Consider the following 24,519-nt stretch of genomic DNA (forward strand, 5'->3'; position numbering starts at 1 on the left):
CCGATTTCTCTTATATTTATCACTGCTCATTTGGGCTATTAGTAGTTTTTAACAGCAGCTTGCATACAACGACTAGCATTGAAAGCGCAGTTCGCCGCTTCTCATTTGAGAAAAAAAAGGCTTGTCCCGAATACCTTAGAGAAAAAGCTGGAAGGTTTCGAAAGATATAATGAAGCCATGTTGTGGCATGTTAGGTTAGGTCATGCATCGTTAAATTATCTCAAAGATCGAAAAAGAGTTTAGAGAATGTTAAATTTGATTATTCGATTCTAGAGTGTGAAGTATGTATTGTTGCAAAAATGGAAAAACTGCCATTTAAAGAGACTAGAAAAAGAGCAAAGCGAACATTACAGCTGGTACACACAGACACGATGGGTCTTATAAAACCCATTTCGTACCCCAGCTCAAAGAAATTCGTTGTAGTCTTTGTGGATGATTATTCCAGATTTGCCAAAACATACTCTTTAAAATAGAAAGACGAAAATAGTGATGCATTTAAAAGATTTTTAATTTCAGCTCGAAACTTGTTAGGAAAAGATGAAAAATTGTGTTTTGTTAGATCAGATCAAGGCACAGAATTTGTTGGAGGAATGTTTTTATAGATTTTAGAGGAAGGGAGAGCAGAAATTGAATCTTCGCCACCTTACACACCTGAGCACAATGGCACAGCGGAAAAGTTCAACAAGAGTATCCAAAATAAAGCTAGAGCTTATATGTTAGATTCAGGATTGCCTAAAAGTATGTGGGAATTCACTGTCAATGTAGCTGTTCTCGCATACAATTGGACACCTCACAAATAAATCGATTTTAAAATTCCTTTAGAGTTCTTTGCGCCAAATGCGAGTTGTCACTTCGAACAAATCAGAAGATTTAGTTGCATTGGTTACGTCAAACTACCGAAATCAGAGTCCAAATTCAGCGAAAAGGCAATAAAAGCTGTCTGAATCGAATACAAACCTACAGCTTCTTTGCTTTGGCATCCAAGCAGTAGAAAATTTGTCGAGTCGCGACACGTGATATTTAATGAGAAATTAGTGTATAAAGATGTTTACAAGAGAGACCAATTAGAGATCAATGATGCACTGCATGATATCAACGATACAGCGGAAGTTGATTGGAACTGTTTAGAGGAAAGAAAAGAAATTGAACAAGAACAAAAGGATTAAACAGTTTTAGAGCCCAAAAAGAGAGGAAGACCGAAAAAACGATAAGATGACAAAAATAAGCAAGAAGAGAAAATTAAAAACAAAGAAGGCTGTATAACTAGAAGTAAAAGCAAAAGAAAATTAGAGACTCAAGATGAACCCAAGAAGGCCTACACAGGAAATCCGATAGAAGATAAGAGTTTCTCAAGATACTTCAACTGCTCATATGTTTCTGAAAACAGAGAAAACGTTTATGTACCAAACAAAGAAGAAAAAGAAATTGAAATGAGACATTGCTTAATAGCAACATTGAATAGAGATTCAATTAACTATGAAGAAGCTATTCAAACCAAAGAGAAAGAAGGCTGGACATTAGCCATTAGAGAAGAAATCGATTCTTTGAACTCAAACGACGTGTGGAAATTTGTTGATCGACCGAAAATAATGCAAAACGGAAAAAGAGCAAATATAATTGACTCAAAATGGATCTTCAAGAAGCAATCAAAAACTGACGATTCAACTCGACTCAAAGCAAGGCTAGTGATTAGATGTTTCAAAGACAAAAATGTGTACGATCTGAAAGATAAGTACGCTCCTGTTTACAGATTACGAATTGTTAGAGCTCTTTTGGCAATCATCAACAAATATGATTTATTTGCACGCCAACTAGATGTAAAAACTGCGTTCTTGAAGGAAGTGTTAGAGGAAGAAATTTACATGGAGATACCAGAAGGAATAGAGATGGACGAGAAAACTAAAGACACAAAAGTTTGCAAACTTAAGAGAGCACTGTATGGATTGAGAATAAGTCCCAAAAAATGGAACAAAAGATTTTGGAGGATACGTTATAAAATAATTTGAAGACGTCATAGCTTGGAGGAGTCACAAGCAAACATATGTCACACTCTCGACTTGCCAAGCAGAATATCTTGCAATAAGCGATGCATGTCAAGAACTGATCTCACATGACAAATCCATCCGATTTATTTATTGGAAAAACTTTGTTTCCAGTAACAATCTGGTGCGACAATAAGTCAGCAGGAGAATGCACCAAGAAAAATGGAAGTCACAAAATAAAAATGTTTGATGACAGTTTAGAGGAAATTGAGAAGAATCTTAGATTAAGAGAAGAAATCGGAAACAGAAAACATATGGTAGAAACACATGGAAATTTCATCAAACAATGTTGTAATGAACGAAAAGTCAATGTTAGATGGATTACTACCAAAGAGAATATAGCCGATATTATGACAAAACCTTTACCGTTACATTCTCATAGATAGGGGTAAGCGGTACAGTTGTTGCCCCCCTCACAGTGATTGCCACCATTACATTACAAACAGAAATAATAACAAAATTTACATATAATATTTTGTTTTATTTATTTATATATATTCTACAGACTCTTCTGCTAATAGTGTAAAAAGATTTTTATTCTTCGACTCACTATTATGAAAATAATAGCGCTTTTCGAGAACAGTGTCCTTAGCTCTTTGAAATTTTGTCAATTTAGTTGTAAATTTGCAAGGTTAGTGGTGATACTTTCTTTGACTTTTTAACGAAAAAATTATACATATCATTATTATTTTTTAATTATATGCATGAAAATAAGTTTAATAATAAGTAAAAAAATTTGTATTAACGTAATTTGACTCGATTTACCGAAAATTATAGAGAACAACTACTATCTTGCAATTAATAACAAATAACAGTCATTGCCCTCCCCGGGCAATGTTTAATTTTTGGTTATTATGTCATTTTTCAGTGATTAACCGTTTATTTTCAAGACTTTTTTGAGATAAGTATTTTTAATTTTTGGACGTTTTTTCATATTTGGTGAATTAATGTTTTAAAATAAAGATGCAATTAGAGCCGCAGCATGTATTAGAATGATTTGTAATATTTTATTAACAATTTTTTAATATGAAGTATGATTTCAGGCTATCGAAAAAATGCCGAAGGTAAAAAAAGGTGTTTCGTATATGCTTCTTTAAGCAATGAAAAACTTCAAAATCATGTAATCATTATATCAAATCAAAATAGCCAAAAATAATTTTTATTTTTACAATTGAGTCAGATTTGTCAATTTTCCAAATTTTTTAGGTTAATAGTATTATTTACACTTAAAAGTCATATTTAATGAATCTTATTATTGTTTATAAAAGAAAATTATTTTAAAAATTACTTCTTCTTTATTAATTTCAAATTATATTCATTCTTTAATAAATTATGCAAAATTTATAATTTACATTACTATTTTATGTCTAGTGGTCAATCATTGTAAAATTGATGGTCAATCACTGTAAAAATAATGACAATCACTATTTTTTCTGTCATGTGAAGATTTTTTTATTTTTTTTAAATTTATACTAATATTAAATAAACAATTCATTATTATTTTCAGATTAATGGAATATTTTAATTCCTTTACAAATGGTTTCATTTCTCATTTCGATAATTAAACATTTGTTTTTGCTTATAATGTCAATCACTGTACCGTTTACCCCTATTTAAGAGATAAAATGTTGAATTAAAAATAAAAACTTTAGAGATAAAATTTAAGAATTATATTTTTTAATTATTAAGATGACTCATGACTTGACATTTAAATTAACTTTTTCTTATTTTTGCAGATAAGCGTGGAAACGGACGAGAGTAAATATAATAGAGAATTATTTAGAGAGAAAGCAGAGGACTGATTTCAAGAGATTATTTTTATCATTCTTAAGTTTTAATAAGTTGCTATGTTAATTTAATTACAGGCTTCGAAGTGACACACTTTTCCACTTTTTTTGGTCAAGGCCACTTTTTAACACTTTTTTTGGTAAAAAGCTACTAAATGCTACTTTTTTCCAAAAAAGGTAAAAAAGTTGGCAGAATTAAAAAATTTTAGTTTTTTTTAGGAATTTTGTTGATTTCAAAAAACCCGCCAAGTGAATAAAATTTATTATTGGACGCGTGAACTGCACTTTATATGATCAGATGACAACTTCACGCAGTTTGACTGCCATAATCATAAAATGGCCAGCCATTTTTACTGTTATAAATACTAATACTAATACACTATACTAATAGTGGATGATTATTAAATCACAACTTTGTTGCTGTTCCCAAAGTAATAATAAAGGTAAGTACGTTTTCCACTATTATTTGTTTAAAATTTGTAAAAAATGAAAAAAATTTTTGTTAAATTATCATGCTTTTCTTTGTCTTAAAATTACCAATTTTATATTTTTAAAATACTAACAGTATTAATTTTTACTTTAAAAAAATTTACTTTATCACGTGGTTTTTTTGAGGTTAAGATTATACTTACCGGTTCGAATTTTTCGTATCTAATTTTTTTATTACTCTTTAAGTTTCTTAAAAAAATTAAAAACTAAATTTTTCATCATATAATTTAATAGTTATAAATACCCTCTTTTGACTTTATAAAAGTTTTATCAAGTATTGAAAAAACAATTATGAATAAAAACTTAATTCTTTTGGCTATATAAATTGTTTAATTAAGAATCGAAAATAATATTTATTTAACGTGACTATTTATTATATGTTCAGAAACTTTTTGTCCAATTTAAAAATATTAATTGTATTTTCAATAAAACAATGTTTTAAGTGGGTTGCTCATTATTAAAAACATTTATAAAAATTTAAAATCTATCTAGAAGAAAATTGATAATTTTTTTATTGTGATTCAATTACTTATAATTTCTTATTGTAAAAAATTATGGCAATGTGGATTTTAAATTTAAAAAATTTATATGACTAAAAACAATTCATATTTTTTGCCATTTTGATATTTGTTATTAGTAAATTATTAAAAAATGTTTACGTTTTATTTTTAAAAATTAGATGGCAGATAAATTGGCGTTACGATTCTTGCTCTGATTCAGTTTCTATTGTTCACAAAGGAACCAATCAAATCCACTAAAGTCAAACTACTATCATGAAAATAACGTTACTAACGAGAACTGTCACCGGTAAAAAAGTTTTAAATCTTCTTTAGGTACGTTTTCTTGAAATAATAACCAAATTATTGAAAATTTAATAATTCAAATTGCTTTCTATGGATTTTTGACCAAAAACTGTCTACAAACTAATGTATAATGTACTTTTGTAGATCATGTAATGAAGAAACAATTTCTGGATTCCTTCAAAAAGTATTTTCTGGATTTAATCTTATCTAAAATTTAATATTCTTCAATTTTTTTGGAAAAAATTTTCACTATGACCACTTACAAATTTAAAATCGACTGGCTGTAACGCATGCAAAGACGCATTGAACCATGAAATTGGAACATGGTGTGAAAAATCTCAATCAATGGAAAATCATGTGTATTGCCGTGCTTGCAAGAAAAACTTTTCACACACTGCAAAAGGTTTTACAGACATTCTTCAACATTCTTCTTCTGCAAAGCACGGTAAAAACATTGCAGATGGAGTCAATGGAAACAATCAGTTAAAGATGCAAGCAATGGATAATAAAGAAAGCAACGGATCCGAAAAAACTGTAAAGTTGTGGTCTTTGCGAAATCAAACTACAACAGCCGATCTTGTGTGGAGTATCAGAAACATTCACTGCAATATGTCTGGAAATTCCTGTGATGGTCTAGGAAATACGTTTAAAGCTATGTTTCCAGATTCCAAGATTGTTGACAACTTAACTTTAAAGGAAGAAAATTTGAATAAATCGATCACTCCGAGTCAGGCTTTAAAAAAATAAAACGATTTCTTTACGTTTTGACAGCGCAGCTGTCCTCTTCAGAAACTACAAATTTTATTAATAATTATAGTTAGAATACATAATATATAGAAAAATGATTAAAATTAAAGTTTTGTATAATACAATTACCGGAGAGAAACGAAAATCAACATCTATGTCGTTTAGCTGTTGATTTGACACTGGTGAAACAAATATAAATTTTTCGAAGGATATAAAATCAGCTGTGATGAGGTGAATAACCGCCTCAGTCAACAGAAAACAAAACAAAAGAGATGTCAAGGTAAATGAAATTAGATAGAAGAGTTATGAATATTATGAAAAAACTTCCTCGTATCTAAAAAACTATAGCATTTTATCCATTCCTTGTAAAAATAACAACATGAACCACAATTTAGTTACAAAAGGCAAAGACAAAAACAAAAAACATGAAAATACTAACACAGTTTATAAAATAAATTGCAAAAATTTCCCCGCATCTTATGTTGGACAATCAAAACGAATGGTTGGTGTTCGTATTAAAGAACATATAAGTTCTAAAAATAATGTAATTGCTATACACAATGATTCTTACACACACACTTTCGATTGGGACAATTTTAAAATTTTAGACAGAGAAAGTAACTACAAAAAACGTTTAATATCAGAGATGATACACATTAATTTGCAAAGAAATCCTGTCAATAAAAAGGATGATATACAAAATCTTAATAATCGTTATATTCAATTTCTAAATGAAAAGAAATATTCATAACTCTTCTATCTAATTTCATTTACCTTGACATCTCTCTTGTTTTGTTTTCTGTTGACTGAGGCGGTCATTCACCTCATCACAGCTGATTTTATATCCTTCGAAAAATTTATATTTGTTTCACCAGTGTCAAATCAACAGCTAAACGACGTAGATGTTGATTTTCGTTTCTCTCCGGTAATTGTATTATACAAAACTTTAATTTTAATCATTTTTCTATATATTATGTAATCTAACTATAATTATTAATAAAATTTGTAGTTTCTATAGAGGACAGCTGCGCTGTCGAAACGTAAAGAAATCGTTTTATTTTTTTAAAGCCTGACTCGGAGTAATCGATTTATTCAAATTTTCTTCCTTTAACTAAGAAAACCGAGTGATAAATTCAATTATTTATAACTTTACTTTAAGTTCCACTAAATTTCGATATCTAGTCACAGAAGCGCTCGAACCATACTATAAAAGTAAATTAGTGGATGATGTAAATCGAAGTTCAGGATACGTCATATCATACGATGAAACTACAAACGCAGAAGGCAAGAAAGAGCTACAAACTCGAAATCGGTATTTTTCAGAAAAATCTCACGAAGTAATCGATCATTACTTACAAACGTATTTTATAGGATCTGCGACCGCTAATGTATTAGTAGGGCATATTAATGATTCTATGAGAGGATTTGCAACAAACAAATTAGTAATGTTAGGGTCTGACGGACCAAATGTCAATAAATCGGTTCACGATAAGAAGGACGATCAAATGATAAGTTCTAGAGGACAAGGTTTACTGAATATTGGCACCTGCAATTTACACGTTACTAATAATGCTATGATAAAAGGTATTTCAGAATTTTTCTTTTTCAAAAAGAAGAACCGTTAATACATTTAATGTTTGATAAAATTGAAAATTTTATTCTTACTTTAGCTGGGAGAATTTGTTCAGTTGAAAGTGTAAAGCAGTTTAAAAATAACGAATTAAAATGTGAAGATTTTTTTTCCGACAAAAATTTTGTTGATTTAAAGTCAATTGTGCTCGATGAAGATGTTAAAACTGAAATGAAAGATTTTTCTCAAAAAGATACATTGTTATTTTTAATAAACGTTAGAAATCACTACAAAAAAGCTGCTCTACACATCCTGGAAAAGTCTTCTTTAAAAGCGTACCCTCAATCAAGTGTGCTTTATGCGTGTAGATGTTTACAACCGCGAAAAATTTGTAGTAAATATAGCCCTCAAGACATTGTGAAAATAGCAGAAAATATACCTTTCGAAAATTTTTCTACTGCCGGACTCGTCGATGAATGGAAGCTATTACAATTAGAAGCATTACCCGATTATCAGACAGGTCAAAGAATCGACCATTTTTGGCAAAAAAATGTTTTTGAAAAAAAAATTCGAGTGGCGACTTAATGTTTCCATTGGTTTCGAAGGTAGTTAAAGTAGCAATTATCTTTCTCGCACCGAAACGCTGATGTTGAGAGAGGATTTTCGAAATCCAAGTTGCCGTTGACTAAGGATAAAACAAGGATGGACGAGAGGACACTAAACGCAAGATTGACGACATACGATTCAACAAAGGGGTTTAAAAATAACTTGCACTTACTCCCAATTGATCAGAATTTACTTTTAAAAGGTTAAAATGCGCATAATTCCTACAAAAACTATTTGGAAGGAGAGGAAAAACGAAGAAAGGAAATCACCGAATTTTCGAAGGAAGAAAAACTCAGAATTGAACAGGAAAAAGAGAATTTAAAGCAGATACAGCAGATGACCAGTAATGTGAAAGAACTCGAAGTAGAACTACAAAATCTTCAAAAACAAAAAACTGAACTGAAACAAAGTTCTGATGAACGTATGGGAAATGCTACTAGCCAATTGTTAAAAGCTGTGAGTCAAAATAACCTACAATCTGCTCATGTTGCTCGAGGAATGATGATGGTAGTTGAAAATATGAGAAAAGAAGAGGATACTAAAGATAAAGAAATATTAAAGTTAACAAAAAAAATCGACCAAAGAAAAGCGAAAGCTTTAAATAATTAATTACAAAGTAGACTGTCGAAATCGAAAAATGACTGTGATAAAAACGATGTTCCTAATGTATCTCGAAGCTCACAATTAGATACTAAGCGTAAAATTACGACGAACAAAGAGAAACTCGCTACTAAAAATGCAACAAATGTAAAGAAAACTAATAAATCGAAAGTTCCTTCAACTAAACCTAAAGCGACGATAAAACGAAAGGTTATTGTTGAGAGTACTATTGTACCAGACAAAAAAACAAAAAATGAATCGAAATGTAACAATTGATAGCTTTTTAAAAAATAATCAGGAGAAGAAAGGTGTTATTTTTACTCCTCAAAATTCTGAGCGCGTTATTAAAAAACAAATTCTCATGAAAGATCTCCTTTAAGTATTATTAATAATTACGTTTTATTATATGCAAAATGTTATGAACAAGTGCGTTTTAATTTCTAATGTAAAATATCGACGAAAAAGCTGCTACATTTTCATGTTTTATATTTAAATATCAAAATTTAATAAAAAATTTTGTGAATTCCTATTTCTAGTATTTGTTACTTTGAATTTTTTCGACAACAAAATATATTCACCTAATTTTCTTACTTAAAAAACAAATTTTACTTCATTTATAATATGCTACTTTTTGTTACTTTTTTTCAATTTAGAGAACACTTTTTTTTCAAAATGCTACTTTTTCACACTTTTTTGGTCTACTACTAGACTTCGAAGCCTGTAATTATGATTACTGTTTGTAAATCAACAAAGAGAGGGAGTGAAAGAACACATATTTAAACTTTGTCGATATATGGCGCGAACGCAATTGTTTTACATCGATATGTATAGACCGTTGTCAACTCTCGATTACGCCCTGGAAGCTATGTTCAGATTGATGCTTACCGCTAACCGCGTCCATTGCATTTGTGCATTGAAAATATTTTTCGTAATAAAATAGATATAAGAGTTACTGATTTAGATTATTTATAACATAAACAAAAGAGTACAAATATAAATAAAGTGGTTTAGGGTTCAAAGTGAACAATAGGTGTTTTATTCTATCAACAAACATCTCACATATTTATATCAGGATTATTTGTAGATTACAGGACTGTAAGCAACACACAAGAAAATACTATCGAAAATCATAAATTTTTAAAGTTTATTTTATTTATCAACTAGCTGTCGATCACGCCTTCGGCGGGTCTCGACTTCTAGTGGCGCGTGACCAATAGTATTTTCGTACAAAAAGTATTAGTATTTTCTTAGTATTTTCATCAGGATCGTCTGTAAATTGCTCAAAATTCATTTACATTGCTTAAATTATTATACATATTTTTGATTGTAAATATTTCAGAAATGCAACGTCACTGAAATCTTATATTTTTTAAAAACTTAAATTATGATTTTAAATTAATCCAAATTAAATTTTTTTTAGTAAATTTAAACATTTACAAATCCTTAATTTATAATTACAAATTTGTTCAAATAAAATAATTAGAGACGCATAAATTCTATTATTACAATTATTGATTATTCAATTTTTTGATTCTCTTTTGGAACCAGCGGCTTTGAATTTGCAATTTGGAATTTTATTATTTAGACGTGAAAATCAAAATCAGAGATCCTAAAAATACCCCTGAATTAAGTTTGAAAGCAATTGGTTACAATAAAGAGGTTTCGATTTTTTAACCCCAAAAACAGTTTTATAGCTGTATATCAGTTTAACCTTCTAATTTTTATAAAATTATGCTAAAATTTGACTAAATAACATTTAATACCCAAATATAGAAAGTTTAGAAACAATCTTTGATTTTTCGAATTTTTAAAAAAGTAGCATATCTTCCATACAAATTAATATTTTTTAATCAGGTATGGCAAAGATTTTAACTTATGTAATACCTAAGAGACTGCCCAATTTTACTTCAATGGGTCAAACCGTTCAATACCTACAAAGTCAAGTCTTTCAAACTTAAGAAGTGCAGATTGTAAAGGGCTTTCTAACGATCTCTACCAATACGATCTGCATCTTCTAGGCGAGAATGATATTAAAGATTAAATCGTAATAAAATATAATTTATTTAAAAATTGTTATTTTGAAAAACCAATGGTTAGGGGCTCTCTAACGATTTCTACCAATACAATTGGATCTTCTCAAATTAGCGATAAAAATTGTTGACGAGGAAAGTCTGTTGTCAGGGGCCTTCGAAAGATTTCTACCTACACGATTGACTTTCCAAATCTTCAATTAAACAAATTATTATTTAACAAAACTACATAAATACCAACAAATAAAATCTTCAAAGTCAAGCCACAGAAAATCAATGGTCAGGGGCTTTCTAACGATCTCTACCAACACTGTTGATTGTCCAAGAGTGGTATCAAAGATTAAATCGTAATTCTTGTTTAATATTCTTAAATCCTATGTGTATTGCAATAGGCGAACTAAGTGAAAAAAAGTTGATCGGATCGGGCTGTAACTTGCACATAGTTTAGCCCTAGAGGTAAGTAATTTAACCACGAAGTATTGTTCGGTTTTTTCAAAAACTGTCGGAGAGGGAGGGGGTTGGACTTTTTTGAAAAATTTAAACAGTGAATTTTTGAAGAGTTTAACTTTTAAACAGAAAGAAGAAGAAAAATTTGTCCAATATGTTTTCGAAAGGTTTTTTCCTGCTCTTTCGAATGGTGCAAAACTTTTTTTAAAAAATTCAAATTTTGACCCTTTTTTTGAAAATTAAACATTTTTTCGAATTTTTTTTTAAGTTCGGTCCTTTTTATTTTTTTTATTTATTTTTTTTTGAAAGCTAAAAATGTGTTTTTTCACCACAAAAGATATTAAGATGTCCTTTTTTGATATTTTCGAGATATTATTTATTAATTAATTAAAGTTAATAAAAATTGAAATATTTCACAAATAAATAAATTTTTTGCAATTCTGAAGATACCAATTGAAAGCTGACGTAATTCCGCATCCAACGAGCCCTATATAGACTATTTTGCATTAGAGGATTTTTTATAAACAATTTTGAATTTTTTGATATTTTTTCACCAATTGAAAGAGCACAAAAAAACCTTTGGAAAACACAAATGTCAAAAATTTTTTTATTTACTTATAGAATATTTACAATTTTTAGTTAATTAATTAACTATTAAGGTTAATAAAGAATGATATATTTTATAAATAAATAAAGTTATCGTAATTCTGACGTTACTAAGTGAAAGTTGACAAAATTCCGCTTCCAACGAACCCTATATGAAGTACTTTGGATTAGTGGATTGTTAATAAACAATTGGCTAACATGGCAATTGTTTATAAACAATCCTCTTATCCAAAATAGTCCATATAGGGCTCGTTGGATGCGGAATTCCCTACTGAAAATTCTCATGTAGGATCTTATATAGGATCTCACATAAATTCATATATTAAAATCCATATAAAATCCTATGTGTCATGTAAGAAACTATATACGATCTTATGAAAAATCATATAGGAAATTGAGACATAATTTGAAGTGGGATTCGATATACATTCTTATAAACGTATTCTTAAGTAATAAATTATATAAATTCCTATGTGAAATCCTACAATTTTTTCTGGTCACATTTTTTCCTTCAATTTCTTATGGTTAAGGGATAACATCCACTTAGAATTTGGAAAAAATCGATTTTTTTATTGCATTTTCGTAAAGTATATTTATTTAAGAGTACCCTAAAAAAATTTCAGGGTGATCCGATGAATATTTCCCAAGTTATATTAAAATTTGCATGCATGTGTCGGAGCGACTGAAAGCGGACCGTCGAAATTGAATGTTTTGATGCAAGAACCAGACGCAGCACATTTGATTAGTATTGTCTATGCCTGCTTTTTGCATTAAGTATTCAATTGTGTAGTGTAGCAATAAGCTTGTAAGAGACATTTGAATATTTTTATTTTCACGGCACGAAATTGAAAATTTCATGAGAAAAGAGAGCAATTTCCAAAATTCAAAAATCAAGACCCAAAAAACGAAAAAATGTTTTCAATCCGAAAACAGTTGAAACAGGTGTTCAACGAAGGTGCATCATCTTTATTATACTTTATGAATGCCACTGGAATTTCTCTTGGACCCAATGCGCACTCACATGCTGAAAGATAGGATTCACTACGAGTGTCAATCGCCGACCGAAGAGCTCAGGAGTACACGTGAAGGCCGAATGGCTCGTAGACAACACCAAATAGAAGTTTTAGAGGGGGCTGACGGTTAAGAAGCTACATTATATGGACCCGGAATAGACGATTCGATGTAAGTTGAAAAAAATTTTTATTATGAGTTAATTGGTTTTGAAACTTTAAATGCGTTTTTCTCAAAACTATGTTTCTAAAGTCGCTAGCTGTCTCGATTCGAAGGAGCTCCAGAAAATATTTTATACAAGTTGTAAAAAAATAAGTTTTATAAATAAACTATGCAAAAATAAAGTTAAAAGTACTCTTTATATGTGCATTAATTTGTGAATTGAAATACTCCATAGTTTTCCCAGAAAAAATTCCTAAAATATAATATTGAAAGAAAAAATGTGACCAGAAAAAATTGTAGGATTTCACGTAGGAATTTATATAATTTATTACTTAAGAATACGTTTATAAGAATTTACATCGAATCCCACTTCAAATCATGTCTCAATTTCCTATATGATTTTTCATAAGATCCTATATAGTTTCTTACATGACACATATGATTTTATGTGGATTTTAATATATGAATTTATGTGAGATCCTATATAAGATCCTACATGAGAATTTTCAGTAGGGTTACGTAAGCTTTCAATTGGTATCTTCAGGATTGCAATAACTTTATTTATTTGTGAAATATTTCATTTTTTATTAAGATTAATTAATTAATAAATAATATCTCAAAAATATCAAAAAAGGACATCTTAATATTTTTTGTGGTGGAAAAACACATTTTTAGATTTCAAAAAAAAAATAAATAAAAAAATAAAAAGGACCGAACATAAAAAAAAATTCGAAAAAATGTTTAATTTTCAAAAAAAGGGTCAAAATTTGAATTTTTTAAAAAAAGTTTTGCACCATTCGAAAGAGCTAGAAAAAACCTTTCGAAAACATATTGGACAAATTTTTCTTCTTCTTTCTGTTTAAAAGTTAAACTTTTCAAAAATTCACTGTTTAAATTTTTCAAAAAAGTCCAACCCCCTCCCTCTCCGACAGTTTTGGAAAAAACCGAACAATACTTCCTGGTTAAATTACTCACCCCTAGGGCTAAACTATGTGCAAGTTACACCCCGATCCGATCAACTTTTTTTCACTTAGTTCGCTACAGGAATTTTACGCCATATATATCAGTATAGTATAGAAATTGGAAAAGCAAATAAAAGATAAATACGAACGTATTTTCATTCATAAACTTCTACTAAATGTTTACAACCTTATCTGATGCTATAGTTTGCACGCGTTTCATTATACTGAATAATAGAAATTAAGAATATAACGTCTCTTTAAATTTTGACAATACCCTACTAAAAATCCCTGTATAAGATCTTGTACAATTTCCTGTACAGGATCAGCAACTGAACTTGTTCAAGTTCTGACCAGTTCCTGTACAGGAAAATGCATACGAATTTGGAACAAGTTCATGTGTGAGATCTGGTGCAAGATCTTGTACAAGAAAGATACTTTTACAAGAAAATGTACATGATCTAGTACAATTTCATGTATAAGTACTTGTACATGAACACGTTCATGTTCTTGCACATGTATACTTGTAAATTTTTTTTTATTAATAAAATTTGAGATTTTGATAATTTTTAACTACTAAGATTCGTAACTCGTGCATGCTAAAAACTATTGCGCAGCTGTAAAGGTTAAAGTAAACTATTGCCCAGCCTTTGAAGTTTTTAATTTTTAGTAAAGAAAAACATGAATCAACATGTGCAAGAACATGAACGTCTTTATGTACAAGTACTTATACATGAAATTGTACAAGATCATGTACATTTTCTTGTACAAGATCTTGCACCAGATCTTGTACAAGATGTCACACATGAACTTGTTCCAAATTCGTATTTTCCTGTACAGGAACTGGTCAGAACTTGTACAAGTTCAGTTGCTGATCCTGTACAGGAAATTGTACAAGATCTTGTAAAGCGATTTTCAATAGGGTACTATTATTTCTTTTGTATTAGAGATAATAGAATGTGGGTGATACTTCCCTAAACATTTATGTTTATAGTTTATCAGCCACATGTTTGAACTCATTTGTTTCTAAGAATCGATGTATCATGTAAATTTAATTAAATAAGAATAAAAAATTATACAATATTTTAATAATCCCCGGACTTGGGAGCTTATGAATGCTATACCAGATTTTATAATTGTCATCTCTATCTTCCTGTTAAAATAATTGTAAAATAAAACTTATGCTTCTGTAATTCCTAATGAATAATTATGATATATAAAGGTTACTGCACTTGTGGGAGCATTTTGAAGTGCATTATTGACGATAAGACGCTTATTAAAGAAGTGCAAATCGATTGCAGCCTTAAGAAGGTATAAGGTAAGTATAAGATCAATCAAAAAAATGCCGAAAAAGATTTTTAAGAGCCCCTATTCGACAGGAAAGCGCAGAGGAGTTGAAACATAAAAGGGCAGAATTATTTCGCACTGAGCAGCCTGCAAAAAGGATAATGCCTGGTGATCTAGAACCACCGACGTTACTAACTGCTCCTGTTTTAAGGACTGCAACAGCTGAGCAAATTAAACTGTCTCATCTTCATAAGGATCCAAGAATCGCCATCGAAATAATGAAGCTCATCAAATGGGCAAATGCAATTCATGGAATTGGATTAAGCCCATTTTTTGTACATTTTTGGACGAACCACATGCTCCATTTATACCTAAATTATTCAAAAAAAATCTGAAGTTGTTATCTCATTGGATTCAACCGGGTAACTCGCGAAAAAGATCGATCTCTATGATGGCCGAAAATCAAAAAGAATATCGTAGGCATGATGATTAGAATTAAAAATTTCTAAGGAAGAAATTGGAGAGCATGATAATGCTTACTATTTATCTGATCTCGTTGAAAAACTCAAACAAGACATTGAATTATTTCTACTTTTGTCTTGTATTTGCAGGCATCGTTTTGGATACGGTAGTATTCCAGCTTTCAGTGCCCCTGTAGAGAGCCAAATTAAGAATATTAAGCAGGATATTTTTAAAAATAATAATAAATCTAAGCCAAAGAGATTGGACGAAATTGTTGACAATTTATTAAATTATGCTGTTGGTTGAGGAAATATTATGGAAGCAAAAATTGTGGAATTAAAGAAGAAGGATAATTACTCCAATAACAACGATTTATATTCTGAAATGCACAATAGTTTGTCATTTACAAAAGCTTTGTATATACATAATGCCATATGGTAACCACTTTACAAAAAATGATGTATATGGGCAAATCCATTAAAACTTTGGGTATCATTTTTTTTGCTAAATTATATACAAAGGAACATTTATGTACAGTATTAGAACAAAATATTTATTTGACAATTAGTTTTATAAGTTAAAAAGTGAAAAAATGCTTAAATTTCATTTGAATTTCTTGAAAAAGTTTATATTCTTAACGTTTTTATTTTTGCGGCGTGTAAAATATCACTTCAGCTACTATGGAAATTCAAAAATTTTAAAAAACGAAATTGACCATTGGAAAGAGCATGAAATAACCTTCAAAAAACATACCTGCCAAAAAATTTTTTATTGCATTTATAGGCAGAAAAAATTCAAATAGTAGGCGGTGTCAGAGAAAACTGATAAAATTGACTCCCCTCTATCTCCCCAAAATTTCAAAAAAGTCAAAAATTTTTTTGAGGATATTTTACTATCAGGTAGGACAACAATTTCCCCAAATTTCACTTTTTTCGAGAAATCAATTGAATCTTCCAAATATCTCATTTTCAGATCAATAATACCAAAAATATAGAAAATTTTTTTTTACAAATTTAATGGCTTTCTTAACATAATAGAGTTATATTGTGGTTCGGAGTGGCCTTGGTACCTCTCTTGGAACCCTTTTTACAAAAAAATAAAATGTAGTGAGAAATAGTCACTTTTCAGAAAACGTCAGGCCCATAAAAACCACTTAAGTCAGAATTAGTCAGCAGCATCACAAAACATCAAAATAGTCTCTAAACGTCAGCATTTCTGACATTTTGAGACTGATTTCTGATTTTATTTTTAGCAGGGGTTGCACATGCATGTCAAAAAAAGAGGAGTGATTTTGAAAGATTTGATATACAGTTTGGATAAAGGACAAATTTCTTCCCAAGGAAGTGCAATTTTTGTTGAGTGCTCCATAAATGCATTCTACTTATGTCAAAATTATTATTATTATTATCAATACAATTAAAAAATACAGTAAAAGTTCGTTTTTATTAAAGAACTGTCTTTTGGAAAATCCTCCAGCAGAAGGAAGTTTTTTTTAACTTTTTTGAACCTGTCATAACATCTTGTTTTAAGATACAAAGAAGATACCTACTTTTTGCAGTGCACCCAGCGAAAAGATTTCTTTGATTTAAAGAAACTAGTTTCTTTGACTTGTTTACATTTATTTAAAATAAAATTTTCTTTGAAACAAAAAAGCTTCTTATTTTGAAGGAAAATTTCTTTGATTCAAAAAAATTTTCTGTGAAAGAAATTTGTGCATTAAATCAAAGAAATTATAACATTGATAATTGGTGAAAGAAACATTTATTTGAATTAAATAAAAAAATTTTTTGACACAAAGATAATTTTTTTAAATCAAAGATAATTTGTATGAAACAAATAAATTTTGTTGGAATCAAAGAAAACTTTGTCAAAAAGATTGATTTCTTTATATCAAAGAAACCTTTTTTCTGGGTGTATAACCCTTTAAGGATTAAATGTACAAAAATTTTGCCTTGCAGTTGAGGTGCCATTAGATTGGTATATAAGCAGTGATCGAAAATTTTTTTCTTGTCGAAATTTTTTTCTACCCGATGTATCTCCCACTCTTTGGGTTTGAGACAAATTCTTTTTTGGAAGAAATAATTTCCCTAATACTTTAATGACCATTTTTTTATAAAAATAAAATAATAATAATAACTATTAAAAAATAATAAAATGATGGTTGCCATTAATACGCCTATGGTATTTTTCCCATTGGGTACTTACTAAATTACTAAATAAATAATATTAAAATAATTATTGCAACATCGTATACGACATCGTAAACGACGTAGTAAACGACGTCATTTGCTATCCCAAATTCCGCTTTCATTTACTACGTCGTTTACTACGTCGCAAACTACTTAGAATACGACGTCGTTAACGAGGTCGGAATTTTCAACAGGGTAAGTATAATGTACTAAATTTTGTCTTTTCTGTCAAAAATTTTAGACACATTTGTATTTATGGAGATGGAGAAAGATGAAGAAAAAATTAATATTGAAAAAATTCCTACAAGCTTTCCTGGTTTCGTTGGAAACAAAGATGATGAGTACGTTTTATTAGGAATTATCAGATACATAAACGCAGCTTTATATTTGAAGGTTAATGCTGAAAAAATAAGGAAAATATAAAAAATGTAATGGGTCATTATACGGCCATTTGCAAGCGTAAAAATACTTGGGTTGAATTTGACGATATTAATGGAAGCCAACTAAACTTGAAAAGTAAAGCAGCAAAATCAATATATGTTGCCTTACTTATTTATTCCAAAATATCAAAAAAATAATTTTGCCAAAAAAACCGAAAGGTTATAAAAGATATTAAATATTAATTAAACTTATTGTAAATTTTATTTATAAAAAATATATATAATAAAAATTTAATATAAATTACCTATAATAATCTGCATTATCATTCAATCTGTTCGCAATTAATGTTAATGTTCGCAATTAAATTCTAGAACATCCATGTTCTTAAAATGTTCTAGAACAATATTTGGCGGACATGAAACGTTCTAAAGACGTCCTTAATACATTTTTAGAACGAACATGATTTTTTTCCCACTGGGTAATTATTATATTAATATATTATAATATATTATAATATAATATTAAATGTAGTCAGCATAACATTCGGAGCGGGCAGATTTTTTAAACTAGTATGATATAGATAAATATTTATAGGATTTTAAACAAATAAAATCAACAAGATTGACCGTTTCGTTTAAGAGATATAAGAGTTTAAAAATTATTAATTTTGAGATTGATGCATTGTGAGATTAGGAAAATCACTACTAACACTAGCATGAGCACGTGTATGTATAGAGGCCAACGATGTATTTAGTACAGTCAGGCAAGGAAATTTGAAGCGAAAAAACTGTATAGTTACCCTAAACTTTTTTAAAAGAAGAAAAAAAGATACATACTGGATATTACTCTATAATATAAAAAAGATGTTCTACTTGACAAATTTAATATTATCTTAAAAAATTTTATAATTACCTATCATGGAAAAGCAAGACTTTAAACGGGAAGAAAGAAAATGCTTACAGAGGCTTATTGATGTTTGCTATAGGATCTATAAAAATTAACAATCACAGCTTAATTTTTTTGCTACGACGACAAAAAAGTTTGCTACGATAAACAATATCAGTTTTATATATTATATATTGAAATTTATCACTAGATAAAAAATGCTTTAGATATATACACGGAAAAAACAAACTAACTATTTTAGCACCAAACTGCTTTATCCTTTATTAGTATGCAATTTCGTTTACCTATTAAAGTATGAAATAATGGTTTTTTAGTTTAAAGTAAGTCCATACTAAATAAGTATAATGGTTATACTCTTTTAGTAATAGTGACGTACTTTAAAAGCATAAAGTTGATGCCCGCGAAGTACGACATATAGTCTACCTAAAATAGCAAGAGCTTCTTCCTTTTTGGTGTATAAATTCTTGCAACCTGCGTTTTGGCCACGCCTCCTTCTCCTTCCAACCATTGATATATCGATATAGGCCAAAACGCAGGTTGCAAGAATTTATACACCAAAAAGGAAGAAGCTCTTGCTATTTTAGGTAGACTATATGTCGTACTTCGCGGGCATCAACTTTATGCTTTTAAAGTACGTCACTATTACTAAAAGAGTATAACCATTATACTTATTTAGTATGGACTTACTTTAAACTAAAAAAGCATTATTTCATACTTTAATAGGTAAACGAAATTGCATACTAATAAAGGATAAAGCAGTTTGGTGCTAAAATAGTTAGTTTGTTTTTTCCGTGTAGAATATGTATGAATTTATCAATCCTCCAAGTCAATATCAGTTTTAATTTTTAAAAATTTACTATTGCAGCAAACTTTTTTGACCTCACAGAAAATTTGTTAGCTGTCCCTATAATAGCCAATGTAATTTGATGTGACAGCAAATAGTTCACTGCCACAACAATTTTTTCTATGCGTGTAGCCATAAGGAAGCCTACAATTATTGGCATTAAATAAGCACTAAATGTGCACTAAATTATGGCATAAATAAAATTTTTCACAGCTTTTTTTTATGTGGTGGCGCTACCTTAACGTTAAACTGGAGCCACCACAATTAAAAAAAAAATGTACACACCGAGAAAAAGGATATCTTTGATTCACAGATATCAATTCCTTTGACAAATTTTTCTTTGATTCAAAGAAAATTTATTTGTTTCAAACAAATTATCTTTGATTAAGAAAAATGATCTTCGTAAATAGAAATTTTTTATTCAATTCAAATAAATGTTTCCTTGTCTTTATATCAATGTTAGAATTTCTTTGATTTAACGCACAATTTTCTTTGAAACTAAAAAGCTTTTTTTTCAAAGAAAATTTTATTTTGAATGAAAAAAAACACGTCAAAGAAACTGATTTCTTTGAATCAATGAAATTTTTTATCTGGGTGCAGCATTAAATTTTTTGTTTTTGACATTAAATTAGCACTCAATGAGCACTAAATTATGGCATTAATAAAAAAATATTTTACAGCCTTTTTTATATGTGGTAGTGCACTTATTATGACATAGGTAAAAAGTAATTAGTATTACTAATAATTTTTTTTGCCAATAAAAATTAAGATTTAAACTCCTTCTCTCTACAGATGAAAAGGTTGCTACTCCAAGTATTAGATTTTTACCCCCCCCCCACCTATTTCTTAGTTATAAAGGGTTTTAATATTCAACCCTCCCGCATACACCGTAAAATTCAAAATACTCTACTTTCAGAAAATGAAAGCCCAAAATCTGTTTTTTGAAAAATTTCAACTTGTATACCCCCCTACATTTTTTTTAATTAGTTGATATTTTAGAAGTTTATTCCTTTCCAATAGGACAACAATTTAATAAATATCAAGCAAATCACAAAACTTTAAAGTTTTGACTGGGATATAATATATTCATAATTATTGGTTGATTTCCAGGATTTAAAAGAAAATTCCATAAATTTTTCAGGATTATTCCGGATAGCAGAAGTCGTATAATTCCCGACAGTAGTATATCAGAATTTTTTTTATTCCCATTTGTTAAAATATGTTAAGTCAAAATTTTGTTATTTTAAAATATTTTTAACAATATATATAAGGCATTTTACGTGAAATGTCCTGAGTTAAAAAATTGATTTCTCGAAAAAAAGTGAAACTTGGGGAAATTGTTGTCCTACCTGATAGTAAAATATCCCCAAAAAATTTTTTGACTTATTTGAAATTAGATTAAATAAAAAAATATTCTTTAAAAATAAAAAATTTTTTTAAAATATTATTTTATTTTTTTAATTATATTAATTTTTTAAAATGTAATAAAAAATTATTAAATCTTTTACACAATGTTTGAAATCACATTTGAAGATTCCCGCGCTGCGTCGAAAGATGCGCGCACGACAATAATTCAGACAAGTGGTGTATAGGGTGAGTGGTAGTCGTTTCCACTCGCAATCAAGGTGTTACCCTCACACTATATAAGAACAGATTTCTTTGTCGTTGAAATCAGAATTCAATTTTTTTCACACTTTGCCTTTTTTTGGTGGCAGGAGATATTTTAATTATCTCCATATGTGAAATGAATTGAATTAAATTTTTGTATCCTTTTCTTGTCGAACTATTGACTGACAATAGTGGACCACGTTTTATTAAATTTTGGGATGATATTGCCATTTTTAGGTCTCAAATATTGTTTTTTCATTGGCTGCCAAGACATATAACGAATATTCAAATGCTTGGTTAATAATTGTCTACTAAGATTGGTCCATTGTTGATAACCAATGATTAGCTTCCAATACTGACCCAATCTATGTAGCCAATTAATAACCAAGCTTTTGAGAATCCGTTTTTTGCCTTGGTAGCCAATGATGGAACAATATTAGCTACAAATGATTGGCAACGGCGTGATCATCCCAAGTCTTTACCATTAGCGGTCGAATATTGGGTGCCAACAGTTTTACCAAGAAAAAAAGATTGGCAGCCAATCGTGGACCAATATTGAACCAATAGTAAGCATGGGCAAATTTCCCGTTGGGTGTCTATAAATGCAATAAAAAAGATTTTGGCATGTATGTTTTTTGAAGGTTTTTTCATGCTCTTTCCAATAGTGAATTTCGTTTTTCAAAATTTTTGAATTGTGACCTTGATTTTTTATAATTAAACATAAATTTGCTATTTTTACTAAAATCGGTGCGTTTTTTTTAAATAAATAATTGCAAATGAAAGCATAAGATCCTGCATATGTTCTCACATGGATTCCTACATAGGAAATGTAAATGTAAATTATAATTATTCCACTCTTACGCCGCCAGATGGTGAAAAAATTTTTTTTCTCACAGTTGAGATCATTATTGAATACTATATAAGCTGAGACTTTAACTCAGAAGGTGTATTGCAAAGCACAATCTTTTTTCTTTTCAGATGAATTGCAGTAATATTATTTAATTTTTAATTAAATAATTTTTAATTTTTGTTAACTGCCTTCTGTATAAAACAGTCAACTGAAATTTATCACATGAAATCCTATATTGTTTCTTATATATAAATCCATGTGAAATCATATGTAAGAATGCACATGAAATCCCATATCGTTTCCTATATTAAAAATTGTATGTAAGATTTTATATAAGGAAATCTTTAGAATTTTATATGATATTTTTTATAAGATTTGATGTGAGTTGATTATGAAGGAAATTGACAAAAATCATATGCCAGAAAAATTATAGGAAATAATGTAGGAATTCATATAGATTTCAATGTAGAAACAACATCATAAATTCCTACATGAAATCATACACCAAATCGTGTCCGAATTTCATATATGATTTTACATGGAATTCTTTGTGGATTCCTATGTCGACCTAGGATTTCATAACGGTTTTTATAAAGGAACCTATATGGAATCATATATAGGATCCCATGTGGGGATTTTCAATAGGGCGACGTATAGTTTGTGAACGAAAGTAAGTATTAAACTAATAAATGTATTTAAAACTGGCTCATATTTCTCACTCGGAGGTTTCTGGGGTCGCTGACTATGAATCTGAACTTAGTTTTTCAAAATTCAAGATGGCGGATTCAATATGGTGGACAAAATTTTAAAAAAGTTATTGGTTTTTAATATATTTTGACGGTTTAAAAAAATGTTTGGATTTCTCAATATTAGATTACACATTTTGTTTTTTCAAAATTTTATTTAAATATAAGGGCTGTTCACAAAATACGTAACGCTTTTTTTGGTAAATTTCAACCCCTCTCCCCCCATGTAACGAACAGTTACATACATTAGCGCCATTTTTTTGGCTGACTGTAACAAATAGCTTGACCCCTAGGAGCGTTACGTTTTTTGTGAACAGCCCCATAATATATATTTGGGTTTTAAACTATGTTCAGATTCGCAATTAGTGACCTCAGAAAACCCTGGCAATCAATTTTTATAAAAATTAAATAATTGAAAAAAATCTTTCCGACATATTTGATTCGCCATTTTGAATTTAAAAAATTTAAATTTAAATTTTATGTACATGATTAGAAAAACTAAGCTCCGAAAACCCCCAAGTAAGAAACTTCAGGCCAATTGGATCGATTTTTTAAAAAGTCGTCCGCCATATTGAATCTGAAATTTTGAATTTTGAAAAACTAAGTTCAGATTCGTAATCAGCGACCCCAATAACCCCCCAAGTAACAAATTTCAGACTAATTGGATCAATTTATTAAAAAGTTGTCCGCCATTTTGAATTTTGAAAAACTAAGCTTAGATTCGTATTCAGCGACCCCAAAAACCTGCGAGTGAGAAATATCAGCCAGTTTTAAACACATGTAGGGGTCTTGACCAGCTTTCTTTCAATCTGGCCCACTGTACAATGTAACAATGTGTAAAAATAAGTTACGCAATTTTTTCTCTATTATTTGATCAATACTGCAGAAAATAAAATTTATTTCGAGAATGTGCTTGAAAAAAAATTATTTTTCTAATATCTAAAAGTTTCAAAGTTCTAGAGATAAGTCTATTTACATTGTTGAAATTTAATATTCATTAAATTCTTATATTCGATAGCTAGATCTGATTAGTTATTTTTCTAATTGTAAAATATTGTAAAATTATTTAATTTCTGCAGTTCTCTAAGTATATATTAAGAATAATAATAACAATAGTTTGTTTAATAAATTTTTCAAATATTTATTTATTTTAACCTTAGAGATTAATATATCTGTGAGAAATATCTATTATAAAATTCAGAAAAACTGCAACTTGTGCGATTCCAGGTGAGATTTTGACTTTTTCGGAGTAGGTTAACCGATTGTAATGAAACTTTGGAATTTTGTTATATATAGTAAGACTAATCTTTAACGTAAATTTCAGCTTAAAATATTTGTTAGTTTACGAGATTTGCAATAATAACAAAAAATTTTAAACTGCTATATT

The 24,519-nt window shown here is 29.2% G+C and overlaps 1 protein-coding gene across 4 annotated transcripts in view; it reads right to left on the reverse strand.

Moving 5' to 3' along the window:
* LOC127287490 (HSPB1-associated protein 1) overlaps positions 1-24,519 on the reverse strand; it is a 66,435-nt gene that overhangs the window by 40,463 nt on the left and 1,453 nt on the right. The window contains exon 1 of one of the 4 annotated variants that reach the window (XM_051314451.1): positions 18,483-18,513. The exons of the other annotated variants lie outside the window; for them this stretch is intronic. Coding sequence (XP_051170408.1) covers positions 18,483-18,504 — 22 coding nt within the window. The 5' untranslated portion in view covers positions 18,505-18,513. Of the gene's footprint in view, positions 1-18,482; positions 18,514-24,519 lie in introns of those variants that run through there. 4 annotated transcript variants of the gene reach the window in all.

Source organism: Leptopilina boulardi, unplaced genomic scaffold (genome assembly GCF_019393585.1).
Source record: "Leptopilina boulardi isolate dan_hultmark-lab unplaced genomic scaffold, ZJU_Lbou_2.1 LbouV2_371, whole genome shotgun sequence".
Taxonomy (NCBI): domain Eukaryota; kingdom Metazoa; phylum Arthropoda; class Insecta; order Hymenoptera; family Figitidae; genus Leptopilina; species Leptopilina boulardi.